The sequence below is a fragment of the Saccostrea cucullata genome, unplaced genomic scaffold (genome assembly GCF_032062105.1).
Source record: "Saccostrea cucullata isolate Sc308-1 unplaced genomic scaffold, CSIRO_AGI_Scuc_v1 ctg168, whole genome shotgun sequence".
NCBI classification, from domain to species: domain Eukaryota; kingdom Metazoa; phylum Mollusca; class Bivalvia; order Ostreida; family Ostreidae; genus Saccostrea; species Saccostrea cuccullata.
In genome coordinates, this window is record NW_026938891.1 from 181,314 (window position 1) to 200,479 (window position 19,166).

A 19,166-nucleotide genomic window follows, 5' to 3' on the forward strand; every position below is an offset into this window, starting at 1 on the left:
TGATAACTGCGTTTTAAGGTCCGCCCTGTCTATTTTTCTAGTTTTCAAGCTACGAAAATAAACCCAGTCCAAAAATTTCTCTTTATGACATAAAAATATCTGAAATACAGAGGGCGGACTTTTTCTGATAACTGCGTTTTAAGGTCCGCCCTCTCTATTTTTCTACTTTTCAAGCTACAAAAAATAAACTCTGTCCAAAAAAGTCCCTTTTGACATAAAGATATATGAAATACAGAGGGCGGACCTTTTCTGATAACTGCGTTTTAAGGTCCGCCCTATTTCTTTCTCTAGTTTTCAAGCTACGAAAATAAACCCTGTCTAAAATTTTCCCTTTATAGTATAAAAATATCTGGAATACAGAGGGCGGACCTTTTCTGATAACTGCGTTTTAAGGTCTGCCCTGTCTATTTTTTTTTTTTAGTTTTCAAGCTACGAAAATAAACCCTGTCCAAAAATTTCCCTTTATAACATAAAAATATCTGAAATACAGAGGGCGGACCTTTTCTGATAACTGCGTTTTAAGGTCCGCCCTGTCCCTTTCAAGCTACGAAAATAAACCCAGTCCGAAAATTTCCCTTTATGACATGAATATATCTGAAATACAGAGGGCGGACCTTTTCTGATAACTGCGTTTTAAGGTCCGCCCTGTCTATTTTTCTAGTTTTCAAGCTACGAAAATAAACCCTGTCCAAAAATTTCTCTTTATGACATGAATATATCTGAAATACAGAGGGCGGACCTTTTCTGGTAACAACGTTTTAAGGTCCGCCCTGTCTCTTTCCCTAGTTTTTTAAGCTACGAAAATAAACTCTGTCCAAAAAAGTCCCTTTATAACATAAAAATATCTGAAATACAGAGGGCGGACTTTTTCTGATAACTGCGTTTTAAGGTCTGCCCTATTCCTTTCTCTAGTTTTCAGCTACGAAAATAAACCCTGTCTAAAATTTTCCCTTTATAGTATAAAAATATCTGGAATACAGAGGGCGGACCTTTTCTGATAACTGCGTTTTAAGGTCCGCCCTGTCTATTTTTTTTAGTTTTCAAGCTAGGAAAATAAACCCAGTCCAAAAATTTCCCTTTATGACATGAAGATATATAAAATGCGTTTAAAAACTTTAAAGTCATATAAGGCGTTTTTTTTTTTATATAAGTTCAGAGTAAAAATATAAAAAAAGATCTTTCTATTTGTTTTGGTACTTTATATACCACTGTAAAGATAAGACCGCTGCATTTCATTTCCGGAAATCGGCATGGCATTTCCGCCATTTCTTTTTTTCATTTCTGACAATTTGTCTTTTCTTTTCTGACATTTATTTCTTTTCATTTCTGGAATTTTTGCAAGGTACCTCTCCGGCAATTTAATGATTACCAAGTACATGTATGTAGAAATGGAATTTTGAAAGAATTTATTATACACAACATTTTAATATAAAAAAGTTCTATATACATGTATATACATCTGTACATGAAGCACTAAGTCTAGTTAATAGAGTTTAATGAGCATGCAATTTTTTCATCGCATTTAATGTTCACTAAATTAAATGTCAAAGAATGCGCCGAACATTGATTTACTAAACAGTCTATAATTTATTCTTTAAATTTTTTCATTACCGGAAAGCACTAAATTCCTGAAAAATGTCGGAGATGAACACTTTAGAATGTCGAAAATGAAAGCTAAAAATGTCGGAAATAAAAAGTTTAATATTTCAACACCAAAAAAAAAAAAAAAAAAAAAAAAAAAAAAAAATCTGATATGGAATGCAGACTGAAACATTTTATGAAAATCAAACAATTTAAATCAATCGCGTTTCATAGATATCCGAGATTTAAAACAATGGCCGATTCTTATCGACTCGGAATTTAAATATCAGACACAGTTTTAATTCTATTAGTTTAAATTTAACTAATAGAAACGTGGGGATATTTAAGTTCAATATCGGTGAAATTTTTAATTTGAACAAAAAACCCAAACTCATGTACATCTACGCTTAATCTTGTATTTTTAATTTTTAGCTCAGATACGCCATATTTAGCTTTAAATATTGAAATAAAGATTATACATGTATGGTTATAATTATTAAAAATGTCGCAGTTTTGAAGTGTACGCCTGAATATTTGGTTCCTTGGCATAATTTATTAATTAAAAATAAGATCTATTAATATGTAAAGCTAACACATGACCATTAGGTTCACCGACCATTCAATGACAGCGCCATCTGCCGCGGGCTCTACCTGTGGGTAGGTGGGTACCTGTCAGGTAAACAAATACGTCACACACCCATTGTTTTATTAGCTATACACATCGGCAGATTTCACACCTTTAATCGTACTAATTTACAAAAAACAAATTCTAAGGAAAAACAAACACTTGCAAAATAATTGTGGCATGATTTTTAAAGAAATCATGGCCCTAAACGGCACTGCTTAAAGCACACTATACGAGTAGATTCTTGTCTAGAGATACTTGTATGTTGTACAAAAAATCAAACACAACAGGGTTAATCCTTCTTTCATCATATAGTATAAACAAACTACCCAGTAGCCTTAATTTCATATGTTAAAGTCAAGATTAAAACATTTTGCACCACCCGGACCTTAAAACGCAGGGGGACCATTTCTTATACGGACCGGACCTTTTCTTATAAAAGGCGGACCAAATATGATATCGTATTAGGTCCGGCCGGACCTTTAAACGAGGCGGACCAAATATTATGCGACACCGTCACATTTTATTCTATTACATAATCAAGCTTCATCATTAATGCATCTTGACCCGAAAATGAAAGCAAAATAGACAATAAAGAATTAAATTTAAAGATTGGACGGATCCATACCTATAGACTGTGTTATTTCTTTTGACATAACACAGGGGAATCATGCTCATCAATTTTTATTGGTTGTTTGCATCAGTCTTCAGCTACATTTAAATAATTTGCGCAGATTCGTTTTTTGAGTTTCTTACCATGCTAACACCAGTTCCTTGATTTCCTGCCAAATACGATTGAATGCGTTTACTTACCAGTAAAACTGAACTGTTTCTATGTCTGTTGACAAAAATTTTGATTCACTATGTTTGTCATGCTAATCGGCTGTAAATATTCAAAACTATTTACTTGTCAATCAGAAAATCTGATCCATCTGTCTTTCATTATTGGTGAATGCCGTGCCCGACCCAATATGGTCTATACATGTAAGTAAGATAAGTATTATGATTTAGTAAAAATATGACAGTAATGAAGTTATTCAGTAAACAGCTGGTAAAGGTAATCTAAAAACGAAAACCATGATTAGTGAAAAGCGCGAAATGACAAGTAGCTAAGGCCATATTAAAAAAAAATCTTTTAAAAATTGTTTGGTTGCCCTCTTCCGACAGACTTAAAATTACTAAAATTGGCTCGACTTAAAACTTTTTTTACATTCCAGGACATGTACAATAATTTTTCCTTTTATCCCTCTTATCCATTCAACAAATATGTTGAATTTTCTGGAAAAGAAGATTTTCCCAGCTACCCATCGTTCCAATAATTTTACCCTGCGTCGGAAGTGGGTATAAGCCAAGATTCTTTCTTTTAAATGTAGATGGCCTTAAAAAATATTTTTTTAACAAGACTGAGCGAGGAGCTACACGCGAGATGCACACAAATAGTGGAAATGTTTAATTTTGCGGATTACTTAATTGGACTTTAGATATATTGCCATGAATTTTATTTCCGTTTGATTTTAATTTTCCGCTTATGTACTGAATGCATGAAGTCCACCCATTGGCATTTTCTTGATCAATCAATCTTTTTTTTTTAAATTTTTTAAAATATTGGTTCTTAGTTCTTTGTTGCATCATACAGAATAGTACAAGTCATTTTCCTGTGTTCTTTGCGTATACTCATTACATAAATTTCGTAACTTTGATGATGAATGAGGAAAGGGGGGGGGGGGTTATACCTGTTTTAGCATTCTTTTATGACGCCATGATGATTATGACGTCACAATTTCCAAATATGTAGGCAACGAATGTCGGAGCTTTGTTATGCTTGATCATTTTAAAATTTGTGGAAATATCGATCAACGAAACGGAATGAATACTTGCGATCAGGTAAGTGGTCTAATACAGTTGGGGAATATGAAAAAAATACATTTGATGATCGCAAAATTTAGAAGCATATAATTTCCACTGCTTCTTTTCGAAAGGAGAGGGGGGTTCTTAGTTCTTACATGCATGCAGAAAATGCAAGAAATCTCTGCCCACAACATTCAAGGAGCCTACAAAATGTAGCTGTTTTGATTAGAAGATATACTTAAAATAATTTGGATAAAATAAAATCTAGAAAAGGAAACGTGGAGTTTTCATTGCCTTTGGCATATGGAGACAGAAACCCTTTCATTTGTTGTAAGTGTTTGTTTTATTGTATTTTAGAGTTTATGTATATGACACATTAGCAGCGAAAGCTCACAGTCGTTGTTTCAATAATTCACTTAGCATCTCTTATACAGTCTGCCGCAGTGTGTATACCGATACTTACTAGTAATAAGAAACTAATAGATTAATATACGAAATTTAATCACTATTTTGATACGTGATCACCGATTCGTAACAATATTTTTACGTCACAATATCAATTGTGACGTCATAATATCAACGCTTTTAACGACGAATGGAGGAACAATATGTTGTTTCTTTTCAATAATCCAGCAGAAGTGAAATTGTGATTTGTGACCGAAGAAATTATGATAAGTCCTATACAGGTTTGTTATAAGGTTAATCACGAACAAATTTTTTTCATCGTACATTGGTGATTAACACAACGCATTGGTGACAAGGATCATTTTCACTTGTTAGTTATGCATGCGTTTCATGGCCGGGGGTGTGCCCCCAATAGTTCTGCCGATAAATAGATTACACATTTGTGAATTAATCTATCCTATCATTTCAGAAAATTTGTTTAAACTAACATTTTATATACAAAAATCCACCCCACTATCTATATATTTAACAAGGTTGATTTTTACACATCGAATGTAGAGTAGATTTATAAAACGTTTGTTTTAGGTAATTTTTCGAATTGTTGGTATAGATTTTATCACAGATATGACATTGAAAGATAGTTTATGAGAAAAAAGTCGAAAAGGCCCAATTAAGGGTCTATATCGAAAGGGGGGGGGGTTCCTGTCCTCAAGCACATGTGTTCTTTTTTTTTGTTGTTGCTTGTCAAAGAAGTTCTGGTACTTCAAAATGCCCCTCCAACTGAAAATATATGGCTGTGCTCCCTCCCCCAACTGAAAATTACTTCCTACAGGCCTGCGTTATATCATCTTGCACCCCCCCCCCACCACCAAAAAAAAGGTTAACCTGTTATCTATGTTGAAGTTATTTTTCTTTCATAAACATTTTTCTATGTTTCTCTTATGATAATACGGCACATTTTATAGTTAATGAAAAACATAGGTAATCAAAGATTACGAAGCTCACCTCGACGAATGTTAATGCAAATCTCACATAATATTTTCTTAATAGTTGGTATTTATCCCGACAACAATATTCTTGCAAGTTCTGTTTAACCCCTTACATGGCACATACACATTTCTAAGCGTCTAGTGTGAAAAACATGTATAGTGTAAACAAATATTCATAACTTTGTTAATACTGCCGATACCAACTTCAAGTTCTTTGGGATTGATCTGTTCCAAAAACTTTAACCTGGTCTCTTGTTTGGGAAAATATAGGTCAAATCTAGCAGCCGAAGCAAGTCTGGTAGTTTCCATCCTTAGATGCATTATCCATGCAAGTTTGATCCGGGTATGGCTTAAAGTTACTTGGAAATGAAAATATAGATCAGATCCAGCATCCACAGCAAGTCTGGTAGTGTCCATCCCTAGATGCATCATCCATGCAAGTTTGGTTTGGGTACGGCTTATAGTTCGGAATGGACCTGCTCCAAAAACTTTAACCTGGTCACTCATCTGGAAAATGTAGGTCAGATCCAGCATCCGAAGCAAGTCTGGTAGTGTCCATCCCTAGATGCATCATGCATGCAAGTTTGGTCCGAGTAGGCCTTATAGTTCTTTGGAAATGGACCTGCTCCAAAAACTTTAACTTGGTAACTCATCTGGAAAATGTACGTCAGATCCAGCATCTGAAGCAAGTCTGGTAGTGTCCATTCCTAGATGCATCATGCATGCAAGTTTGGTTCAGGTATGGCTTACATGTATAGTTACTTGGGAATGGACTTGCTCCTAAAACTTTAACCTGGGACGCCAACGCCAGGGGTATAGCATAAGCTCATCTCGACTTCGTCAAGGTGAGCTAAAAATGGTTGCAAAAGCAAATCAATATATTTATTAATGCAAGTCCCCTATTGATCTTATACAGTACTGTATACTGTAGATCACTAAATTTTCGCAACACTTTATTTTCGCAAGATACATATTTAGTCTCTATAAGCGAGACAAAATTTTCACAAATTGTGATTACTGCTACATATAATCTCTAGGTGTATTAATATCCACGAGTGATACTACAGTATTTTTTGCAAGCACAATGTCTGGTGTAATTAAGTGAAAATAAAGGTCACTCAAATAAAAAGTGATTTACAGTATCTAACAACATCTTGCTTCAACAAACCACAACAGGAGAGTTTTGGTTCAATTCTACAGAGGATAAAACATGGATACAGTATTTATTTAATCTTTCTTTATGGAAAGAAAGATCTTTCTTCATTCTTCCCATTCCATCTTGATATTCACATTACATATAAATGAATGAAAAAAAGGTTGAGAAAGCGACATCAATATATTTATTCAATGCAAGTCCCTTTATTTACTTTTAATCATATACAGTACTGTATATCTAACAACATTTTGCTTAACAAACCATGCCATAAACAAAAGAGTATTGGTTCTGAAGTGTCACACAATGTCACACAGAGTGTAAACTACTCGATCCATTTTGATGGATTTTCTAATACAGTAATTACCTAACTTTTTAAAATTTCTTTCTATGACTAGCTATATACATGTAAATTCAAGTGAGCACTGGATATAAAATAAACTGAATATTATTTTCAAAAATAAATTTTGTGCAAAAGCACTGGAAATTTGTAAGGTGTATCTCTTCATTTCTGGATGTACAAGGTTTCTTAAGATGTACCCAGTAAGCTTGTTTTGATTTTATCATTGGAACAAAGTTGACAAATTTCTTCAGACTGAAGGTAAAATGAAAATATATACCACATGGAAACAAGAGTATTCTGTATAACTAAGAATTGAAATTGGTCTAGATGTTTGGGCAAAGTACACATGCAACTGAAATTGTATAAATTTTTAAGACAACAACGAGACAGAAAGCTTCCTTCAGCCTTTGTTAACTAAAACTACAAAATACCCTGCATTTTGTATTGTTCGCAAAAGAAAAAGTAAGGAAAATTAAGCACTTCAAACCTGCTCTACTGAAAATTTGGTATTTAAAATGTTTTGGAGAATATATTATTAAACAAGATTTTTCGTACATATTTTTATGTAATTCTTTGTGAGGCCAAGGAATCTTGAATGTAAATTTTATGTCTAGGAATGCTTCCTTGTGGTTGTTCAGCTACAGAAGTTTACCAAGTAACAAGTGGACTTGAGCAGATAATAAATGGACGTCTGACTAAAGTGACTCAATTGAATCAAAACTTTTACACAACCAGCACAAATGGCAAAAGCATAAGTTTATTCCAGCCTTGGGCACACAGGAGCTGAGATTTTTTTTTGTTTCAATAAAAGTAACTGTGAGCTAATAACTGAAATACTGTTAAAACAAAATGAAACTGAAGAGCAACAAATTCTATCAAGCAATAGAACTATTTAAACCTTATGATAAAACTGACAAGATGAAAAATAAAATCATTGGTCTTAAAAATTGAGCAATGAATAACAAATTACAAATGATAAACATTTTTCTCTGGATTTTACATTCTAGCCACTTAACTACCCGTATTTCTCATTTTAAAAATCTAAGACTAGCTTCATACTGCAGGAATAATTTTGAGAGATTAACATCGATGTTAAAGTTTGCTACATCATATAAAAAAAAATAAGATTCTGCAACTAAGATGTACATTTGCGTTTCATTTTCTTTAGAAGTATATAAGCATTTCTACACAGTGATCTACTGAAAAATACATGTGGTTAAATATTGCCGACTTTATAAGTCATTATTGATGCAGAGTATTTCCTTTTGCCAACCCTTATGTTGTAGTTGGATTAATGCAATATTCATAATGATTTATTTACAAGCTGTTACATTTTACCCTGAATTATAAACTGACAAGGACATGGAAGCTTTGCTAATGTAAAATCTACAACCTGTTTTATCTACTCTACTATAATGACATTGGAAACTGATTGCAAATCTTAAATAAAAAAAGTTTCTGATTATATCCACTATTGTCCCACCTCTCAGAACCTTACCAAACTATCAATATCAATAACATGAATGGCACCTTAAAGTCTACATATACCTGATAAAATATTGAACAGTAAATAAATGATAAAATAAGGTACATATGAAAATATAAAAATGAGGTAATTAAACAAACCAATAAATCATCTGTGTAAAATGGCACAGCACAGAATTTTGACCAAAAAAAGAGAAAGTAATAAAAATGCACCATAGAATAATCTGCCAACACCAAAAGTGTGTATAAAGCATTTAAAAAAAAGCAATTGTAAAATAACTTATATAAAGAAAAAAATACAATAAAATAATATGGGAAAATTATATATATTAAGAAAGCAATAAAAATTTTAAACAAGACAACACAGCATTTATTTCTGTTATTAACATTGCACTTGGAATCTACAACCATGTACTTGGTGGTTAAGGCTTTTATTGGACAGGTAAATATGTAGGTGTATGTCGACCAGTTTTAATAATAGGCACCATGGTTACGGGCTGCTTCTTGCACGATTAGATTCTGGTTTCCTGGTAGTCTAAGATAAGAAGACACTTCTTTCCATTTTTTCTCTTTCTATAAAATAAATATAATTATAGGGTTATTCCCCAATAAAACAAATGAATGTCACATCTGTGTTATGACAATGGTTAATTTAAGCCTTTTCCTACCAATGTTTAAACCTATAATGATGAAGTGAATTATACATACGTCCTTGATCTTTAGGTCAAGGTTATCTGGAACATGGTAGTGTATGTTCCAGACCTCCGCCTCTCTCCAGGCATTGTCAGTGTTACACGGATCATCCATGTAGCCCTTGTAAATTTGTCCTGAAGTAAACCCTGTGAAGGGGCCAGGATGGGGCTCCACAAACTGCTCAAAGAACTGAAATACAGGGAAAAATTGTCTAAAATACAAACATCATAAAATTACATCAACAACAAAATAAAACAGGAAATCTATAGTTGGTTTATGACACTGATAAGTATGCCCTCCTTCAGATTTTCTTATTTGCATTATTCTAAAGCATACCTAAATTATTTGTTCTGTTATAACTGCACCTAAACAATTTGCTGTTCTGTTGTTAGAATACCTCAATCAATTGTTATTCTGTTGTTACTGTACCTGAACCATTTGTTGATCTGTTGTTATGTACCAGAATCATTTGTTGTTCTATTGTTACCATTAAACCTGAATCAACTGTCATTCTGTTGTTATTGTACCTGAATCATTTGTTGTTCTGTTGTTACTTTACCTGAATCAGTAGTTGTTCTGTTGTTACTGTACCTGAATCATTTGTTGATCTGTTGTTACAATACCTGAATCATTTGTTGTTCTCTTATTACTGCATCTGTATCATTTGTTGTTCTGTTGTTACAATACCTGGATCATTTGTTATTCTGTTGTTACTGTACCTAATTCATTTGTTGTTCTGTTGTTACCCTACCTGAACCATTTGTTGTTCCATCATCACCATACAAGAATCATTGTTATTATGTTGTTAAATACCTGAATCATTTGTAGTTCTACATTACCTTACCTGAACCATTTGTTGTTCTGTTGTTACTTTACCTGAATCATTTGTTGTTCTGCCATAACAGAACCTGAATCAATTGTTGACCTATCATTAATGTTCTGTCATTACTGAACTGAACCTGAATCATTGTTGTTACTTTAAATGAATCATTTGTTATGCTGTCATTAAAGTACCTGAACAATTGTTGTTCTATCATTCATGTACCTGAATCTATTGTTGTCATTAATGTACCTGCATCATTTGTTGTCCTGTTGTTACTTTTCTGAATCATTTGTTGTTCTATTGTGTTGTACAAAAATCATTTATTTTTCTGCTGTTATGTAACTGAATCATTTGTTCTGCTCTTATCATACCTGAATCATTTGTTGTTCTGTTGTTATGTACCTGAAACATTTGTTGTTCTGCTCTTATCATATCTGAATCATCTGCTGTTCTGTTTTTACAGGACTTGAACCATTTGTTGCTCTGTCATTAATGTACCTGAATCAATTGTGGTCACTAATGTACCTGCATCATTTCTTGTTCTGTTGTTATGTACCTGAATCATTTGTTATTCTATTGTTACCATTATACCTGAATCATTTATTGTTCTGTTGTTATGTACCTGAATCACTTGTTGTTCCTTTGTCATGTACCTGACTCATTAGTTGTTCTATTGTTACCATTATACCTGAATCATTTATTGTTCTGTTGTCATGTACCTGAATCATTTGTTGTTCTGTACCTGAATCATTCATTGTTCTGTTCTTATCATACCTTAATAATTTTTTGTTCTGTTGTTATCTAACCTAAATCATTTGTTTTCTGTTGTTATTGTACCTGAATCATTTGTTGTTCTATTGTTACCATACCTGAATCATTTGTTGTTCTGTTGTTACTGTACTTTGAATTATTTATTGGTCTATCATTAATGTACTTAAATCATTTGTTCTGTTGTTACTTTACCTGAATCATTTGTTGTTCTGTTGTTAATTTACCTGAATCATTTGTTGTTCTGTTGTTAATTTACCTAAATCATTTGTTGTTCTGTTGTTACTGCACCTGAATCATTTAATGTTCTTTACCTGAATCATTTGTTTTTCTGTTCTTATACCTGAGTCATTTGTCAATCTGTTTTTATGTACCTGAATCATTTGTTGTTCTGTTGTTAGGTACCTAAATCATTAATTTCATTGTTCTGTTATTAAGGTATCTAAATCATTTGTTGTTCTGTTGTTACAATACCCAAATCATTTGTTATTCTGTTGTTACTGTACTTTTAAAAATAATTTGTTGTTCTTTTGTTACGGTAAATAAATCATTTGCTGTTCTGTTATTATGAACCTAAATCATTTTTGTTAACTTAATCATTTGTTGTTCTGTTATTACTGTACCTGAATCATTTGTTGTTCTGTTGTTACAGACCTGAATCATTTGTTAATCTGTCACAACAGTACTTGAATCAATTTTCGTTCTATCATTAATGTTAACATACCTGAATCATTTGATGTTCTGTTGATACTGTACTTTGAATTACTTGTTGTTCTATTATTACTGTACCTGAATCATTTGTTATTTAGTTGTTACATTACCAGAATCATTTGTAGTTTTGTCAATAATGTACCTGAATCATTTTGTTGTTCTGTTATTACTGTACCTGATTCCTTTGTTGTTCTGTTCTTATCAAACCTAAATCATTTGTTTTCCTGTTGTTTTCAGACCCGATTCATTGGTTGTTATCTTACCAGAATCATTTATTCTCTTGTTACTGTGCCTAAATCATTTTTTGTTCTGTTGTTATGGTAACTAAAGCATTTGTTGTTCTGTTGTTAATGTACCTGAATCATTTGTTGTTCTGTTGTTACAGTAAATAAATCATTTGTAATACTCTCTTACAGTACCTGAATCAATTGTTGTTCTATCATTTATGTACCTGAATCAATTGTTGTTATTTATATACCTGCATCATTTGTTGTCCTCTTGTTCTGTTCTTATTCATACCTGAATCATTTGTTGTTCTATTGTTAGCATTAAACCTAACTTATTTGTTGTTCTGTTATTACTGTACCTCATTCATTTGTTGTTGTGTTGTTAAAGTAACTAAATCATATGTTGTTCTGTTGTTACTGTATCTGAATCATTTGTTATTCTGTTGTTACTGTACCTAAATCATTTGTTGTTCTGTTTTTACCCTACCTGAATCATTTGTTGTTCTGTTGTTACTGTTCCTGAACCATTTGTTGTCCTGTTGTTCTCGGACCTGATTTTTTGTTTTTTATCGTACCTGAATCATTTGTTATTGTGTTGTTGTTACAATACCTGAATGATTTGTTATTCTGTTGTTACTGTACCTAAATCATCTGCTGTTCTGTTGTTATGTACCCGAATCATTTGTTGTTCTGTTGTTATATACCTAATCATTTGTTGTTCTATTGTTATGTATCTGAATCATCTGTTGTTCTGATGTTATGTACCTGAATCATTTGTTGCTCTGCTCTTATTATACCTGCATCATTTGTTGTTCTGTTGTCATCTTACCTGAATCACTTGTTGTCCTGCTGTTACCTTATCTGAATCACTTATTGTTCTGTTGTTTCCTTACCTGAATCATTTGTTGTTCTGTTGTTATCATACCTGAATCATTTGTTGTTCTGTTGTTACCTTACCTGAATCATTTGTTGTTCTGTTGTTACAGTACCTGAATCATTTGTTGTTCTGTTGTTACAATACCTGAATCATGTGTTGTTCTTCTTGTTACGGTACATTAATCATTTGTTGTGCTGTTGTTGTCTTACCTGAATCAACTGTTGTTCTGTTGTTATTGTACCTGAATCATTTGTTGTTCTGTTATTACTGTACCTGAATCATTTGTTGTTCTGTTGCTACCATACCTGAACCATTTGTTGTTCTGTTGTTACTGTACCTGAAGCATTTGTTGTTCTGTTGTTACAATACCTGAATCATTTGTTGTCATCTTACCTGAATCATTTGTTGTTCTGTTGTTACTGTACCTGAATCACTTGTTGTTATGTTGTTTGTTGGTCTGTTGTTACAATACCTGAATCATTAATTTGTTGTTATTGTACCTGAATCATTTGTTGTTCTGTCATGTTAGGGTCAAGCTTGGTCTCAGACTCCTGGAAAATGTTCTCCAGAAACTTCCTACAGACAGCTGAGTAGAGGGACATGTCACCATATTCCTTACCCTACAGAACACAGAACAATATAATTTCCTACAGACAGCTGAGTAGAGGGACATGTCACCATATTCCTTACCCTACAGAACACAGAACAATACAATTTCCTACAGACAGCTGAGTAGAGAGACATGACACCATACCCTACAGAACAGAATGAAGAATAACTGGTGCATTGTTATAAAATGTCTATAAGTTCTCAAAGCTCATTCAAAATAAAACTGGATTAGGTAGCATCTGGATCACAATTGTTCGTAGGTGAATTTTCATTTCTTATCCTGATGATCACAACTCTAAGTTGTGCTGGCTTATCAGATAGCTACAGCTGATTGCCATCTCAGGCTCCAGGGCCATAAAATTTAGACAAGCTCACTTTTGATCTCACTTTTACAAAAGGAATTAATAATAGAAAAGTGAGACTTAGATCAAAAGTGAGCTCATCTAAGATTACACCCTGTACCTGGTTGTATTTGGGGGTTTCTTCATCTGATGTGTTTTACATGCTATTTTTTGCAGAATATGTTTATGAGTGAAACAATATGATATAGATTCATTTATACTGACACGCAAAAGAAACGCAACAAGCAGTAATCTACAAATGTTTGATTTTTTGTCTTATGATTTTCAAAAGCGAATAAAGTACGGCTAAACTCACTGTTTATCTGTTTACTTCACTAAGTAAAATATGACTGTTAAAATACCCCCCTCCCAGCCATTCAAGTAAAACATGCAAGACTGCCCTACACAACAATTGCAGCTTTATTTCTACGATACAATAGGTTCATTAATATCGAGATCTGAGCGAAGGAATTATTCTTTGGCATTTTTAAATGCCCGTTTTTCAGATGATTAAGTCGAATTTTCTCTAACTGAGAGCAGTGTAGCAACCCTTTGACTTCCGGTACAAGGACTGTCCTTAATGCATTTGATACGTAAGACCCTGTTGAGGCGTAATGTAGTGAAATTTCGCATCAGCAATTCTCCATCACCTTTACATTGAAATTTTCCAGTTAGAGCAATGGAAATGCGTACATAAGCCATTTTCAAGTAGCCTTAGCATCGTTACGGGAAACGAAAGAAGAGTTGATTTTTTGAAATATTGCTGCATTACTTATGATGAACAGTAAAAAATCCCTTAAAACTCCATAATATTGCCAAATGTTGTGTTAAACATGCAATTTTTTGATTTCTGTTAAGCAGACTCAAACTTGACTTCTGGTATGGTATGGAAATCGTTCAACCGTTAAATTACCGATATTTACCAAATTGAAGATATTCATAATTTTAAGATACAAAATTCTTTACTTTACATAATTATTTCCCCCCTAAAGTAGTGTGTTGTGTTTCTTTTGCGTGTCAGTATATAAACAAATGGTCTACAATTTGTAAAAATATACAGAAATCAGAAAGATTCAAGAACAACATCACCATCCAAATTAGATGGAACTCCAAGACAAAGAAAATTTCCAAAATGGCTAAGTAAATGTGTATGGTTTGAATATCCCGAGTTTTGAAGGTAAGACATACATAAACTATGAGGAATTTATAATCGTCACTACTTGCACGTATTATGATCACTTTTTTCAACCATTGAGCTAACAAAACCAATACCGACAGTCCATATAGCCCAAACTACTACACATGCAATTTTCTTTGAACATTTCATCAAACTTACACTAGGCAGAGTGAACTCCCCTGATTCCTTCTTTTGAAATACTACGACCTCTAGGACTTTTTTGCCATCCACCGTGATGAAGTTCTGCTGGTTCTGACCTGTAGACAGAAATCTCTTCCATCTGGACACGACCAACATCACACAATGATTCGGCCCCCATCTCCTCAACTTCCCTCTTCCTCTCATACCAGTACGACCCATGGAATTTCTGAAATATTAATTCTACTATTGTAGAACACAGAAATCGAAAAAAAATTAAAACTTTAAGGTAAAGGCCCTAACCTTAGACGGGAGAGGTCAAACAAACATTTTTTAAAACTGATTTTACATGAAATTATATTTTAAAATTTACATTAAAGAGTGTGTCTTACATAGGCATGTTGGAGGAGTCGAGCTCATATCGAATTGGTACACCGTCCCTGGTGATCCAAGATACTCTATTGATTTCTATGCTTTTCTCATTGATGACAAATGTAGCTGACAGATTCCACAGGGGTTTCTGGTACCCGGTAACCGACAATAAACTGGTTCTCTCATCCTGACTCTGACTGCTGCTCTCCATACGCTGTATGATCCTGAAAAATATATTAAGGAAGCTCCAGGGGCTGACAAATAGATTTTTCAAGCATTTGCCCACAGGCAAGTGCATGGTCAAATTTCGCTTGCCCTACTTCAATTTTTACTTGCCCCAGCACTTTATATTCATCATAATGAATTAGCTTGTCTCTAAATCGAAAAATTTTGCAGCCTAGGATTGTTGTTTTGAATATTGGTGACATTTAAAACCTCCTGCCATTAATTACTACGTACCATACAATCTTTTGATTGGTTGTATGCTGTTTTATGTCCCGTTCGAGAATTTTCCACTCATATAGAGACATAAAATTGCTATCATATTTCAGCTATAGTCATGATATCTGTTATTTGTTTATGGACGATGTACTTATCATCAACTATCGATCGTTTTCTGCCACATAACTGTCAAAACTTTCTCCATTTCTTCAATGCCAATTTGTCACTTTCAATTAAGTACAAATACATGTACTTAAAACTTTCGGTAAAACTTGTAATGAATTGCATAATGATGACACAATTAAACTGGTTTGCATACAAAGTGTGACAAACAAAGGAAGATAACTCTTACAACAAAATAATTTTAATTTTGTGGAAAACGATGACATTTTAAAAAATATTTATCGATTGATTTTTTTAAAAAGTCACTTGCCCACGGGCAAGTGCCTATTAAAAATTCACTTGCCCGCCTCTAAAATTCACTAGCCCGGGCGTCCGGCAATGGGATTTGTCAGTCCCTGAAGCTCTAAGCACTGAACAACAAAGAGTTCTAATTCCATAGGCCAGTAGACTGATTTGCTCTCGGATATAACATATTAAGCATTTTCAACATTACAACGTACAAAACTTAAGTAGATGAATACATAATACCCGGTACAGTGTGTAGGTTGTTGGGTATGCCAGGGACTTTAACAATGTTAGAAGCCTGAGATAATTTTATCCCACGTTTTCAACAATCATCAATGCCCTGGCATACCCAACAAACTAGACAGTGATTCCTTAAATATTAAAAATGAAATTCTCAATCCATGTAATATCCATCCTACTTACTCAATAAAATCTGGATCCACCAGACTCTGTATAGATTCTCTGTATTCATCCACAGGTTTGGTGTACAGGACTGGATCATAGGTAGGATAAGGCTCCTGTATAACATATTTCACATGTTACAGTATGTCATCTTCAGATGCCTCTAACAAAAGGTTCTAAGTCTGTGCAACATGATACCTACCTCCCAGTTGACGTACTTGTCAAAGACAGGAAACCTCTGTATCTTAGTGTAGGGATACGGAGACTGACGACTAGCAATGTGAAGGGAGGTGGCGGTCTCTAATTCTGGCCGGGCCTGGGGATCTGCAAGAAAACAATGTACTACATGTATATATGTATAGATCACCCTTTCCCTTTTTCCTTACTTCTTAAAAACTGAATGAAAAGGTTTGGGATTTCCAAATCACTTCACTTATTTACATACTGTACATGTTTTTAAGATATTAGTGTTAGAGATACTGAAGTTCAACTTTTACAGGTATGAAAGGGCTATGAATTTCAAACTTCTGCCAGGACTTTCAACCTTTCAAAATGAACTTAGGTCGAGGTTATGTCACAACTATAGAAAATACGGAAATATTAGTGTGAAATTAGAACATCCAGTGTTTTTCCATTTAAAATTTATGGATCAGACATGAATTGTGCATTTCTCCTGCTTTTGACCTTCAGCTTTTCAAACTGACCTGTCACAAGTTCATGAGGGTCATCAGCAATTTTTGTAGAAAATTTTAAGTATTCCATTTTTAGATATGGCCAAGACAGGAATCAAATTTTTTTTCAAAAGGTCACCTTGTACTTGACCTAAGTCAAGGTCAAGACACACTGAGTTATATGGGACTGTGTGTCTCAGATGTTTCTGCAACAAAATTATGACCTTTTCATAATTACGTTGAAAGAAAGTCAAACAAATAAATATGGTGATTTCTATATTCCCCAAAACTTCTTTTTTTGGGGTGGGGTGGGGTTGAAGGGTGGGGTCAGGGTGTTAATATATGCAACAATTTTATGTGGCTTTCAATGATACTGACCAATGGTGTCTATTTTGTGGGCAATCTGCTCCAAAGCTAAGCTACAGGCAATCAGCTGTCTCTCCAGATTTGACATCTGCTCTGTCATTCTGTCATTAAATTCCCTCTGTAGTTTGGATTGTGTTACCAGATGTTCTATTCTACAATAGAATTCTGATTACTATGACAAGAATATCGACAGTCTCGTTTCATATCATAAATTATATGGTCAATACTTGTTAGCAAATACAATCTATCAATAAGTCAAATACAGACGGACAAATATGATATAGGAACATATCATTATCATATTAAGCTTATTTGAATCAGATGAGTTAAAAGAAGTAAAACCATTGCCTGATTGCTTATTGATAACTTATATTTTACAACAATTTGCTTAGGTGGTACAAATGTATAGGCTAAAACACACCTATAAATCTATCACATAGCTGATTTCTCTAAAATTTGACTCTGCTCTGTGTGTCTGATTTCTCTAACCTTTGACCCTGCTCTGTGAGTCTGATTTCTCTAACCTTTGACCCTGCTCTGATATCTCTAACCTTTGACTCTGCTCTGTGAGTCTGATTTCTCTAACCTTTGACCCTGCTCAGTGAGTCTGATTTCTCTAACCTTTGACCCTGCGTTTGATTTCTCTAACCTTTGACTCTGCTCTGTAAGTCGTGCAGCTTCTCTTTCACCTTTCTCCTGCTCCTCGTTCAGTTTCTTCATACAGATCTTCCAGTAGCTGTAGTCTGTCGTGCCCTTGATCTTTATAACAGACACACCCTCACCATCCTGCAAATGGAGCTTTACTATTACCATACATTCTTTTTATACACACATACTCAAAGACAGGATTTTTTGTTGTTCAACAAAATTAGTTGCACCCATAATTATCAATTAGTTGTTGCTAGATTGGGCTTTGATATTTGATGTATATCAATAAATCTTACACATGCTGTTAACTTTTTCAAGCTACAGAACTGATGTCAGAGTGGTTCATGAAGATACAATTTTAAAAAGATTTTTTCCTAGATACAGTGTGTTCCCATGTTTATTAAGGATTTCATTTTTATCATTAATTTATTAAGTCATTTTTAGTGTATATCCATTTATATATGGTGAAAAAGTCTATGATCTGACTGTATGTATTAAAGTCTTCCACAGCGCAACCTTATATTAACTTTGTGTTTTTTACTATAATTATGATGGTTTAATATTTCATTTGGAGGTTCAAGGAGTTGGTTTCAATAATTATTATAAGTAATTTGCCCTTTAAGTAAAATTTTTAAAAATTCACTCTACCACTTGATCCTTTTTCCTACAGCAAGAAGATTGACAACATTTCTTTAGGCACAGTTTGAGTTTCTGACAGATGAACTCAAACATCATGATGATGTAGCTGATGAAATTAAATGGAGCGGGTAATCTCAGACGAGTCTCAAAGTCCACAATGATGCTGTACACCTGGTATTTCCAGATTTCCTCCGATTCTTGCTTTATTTTGGCATTGGTGGCACTGAAACATAACATAATATATCTAACTACTCTGTCAGTAAATGTGTTTGTTAGTTTACAAGATTGTTCATTCTGTATTCTATCTAGTACATCTTTTGTCTGATAATATCAAGTATTCACACTTTAAAAAAATATTCAAAGACTTTGGGCAGGTTGTGCATCATGAATTTTAAAGAAGGTGATAAAAATATAAGGAGGACTCCT

The 19,166-nt window shown here is 33.6% G+C and overlaps 2 protein-coding genes across 2 annotated transcripts in view; both read right to left on the reverse strand.

Annotated features, from left to right (window-relative positions):
* LOC134251678 (transient receptor potential cation channel subfamily M member-like 2) overlaps positions 1–3,111 on the reverse strand; it is a 38,680-nt gene extending 35,569 nt beyond the window's left edge. The window contains exon 1 of the mRNA XM_062734084.1: positions 3,020–3,111. The gene's annotated coding sequence lies outside the window, so the exon portion shown is untranslated. The remainder of the gene's footprint in view (positions 1–3,019) is intronic.
* A 5,693-nt stretch (positions 3,112–8,804) lies between these two features.
* LOC134251677 (transient receptor potential cation channel subfamily M member 3-like) overlaps positions 8,805–19,166 on the reverse strand; it is a 34,650-nt gene continuing 24,288 nt past the window's right edge. The window contains exons 23-32 of the mRNA XM_062734083.1: positions 18,750–18,963; positions 18,103–18,239; positions 17,466–17,605; positions 16,619–16,740; positions 16,438–16,532; positions 15,186–15,389; positions 14,815–15,022; positions 13,029–13,148; positions 9,138–9,311; positions 8,805–9,002 (exon numbers count right to left, since the gene is read on the reverse strand). Of these exons, the coding sequence (XP_062590067.1) occupies positions 8,901–9,002; positions 9,138–9,311; positions 13,029–13,148; positions 14,815–15,022; positions 15,186–15,389; positions 16,438–16,532; positions 16,619–16,740; positions 17,466–17,605; positions 18,103–18,239; positions 18,750–18,963 (1,516 nt within the window). The 3' untranslated portion in view covers positions 8,805–8,900. The remainder of the gene's footprint in view (positions 9,003–9,137; positions 9,312–13,028; positions 13,149–14,814; positions 15,023–15,185; positions 15,390–16,437; positions 16,533–16,618; positions 16,741–17,465; positions 17,606–18,102; positions 18,240–18,749; positions 18,964–19,166) is intronic.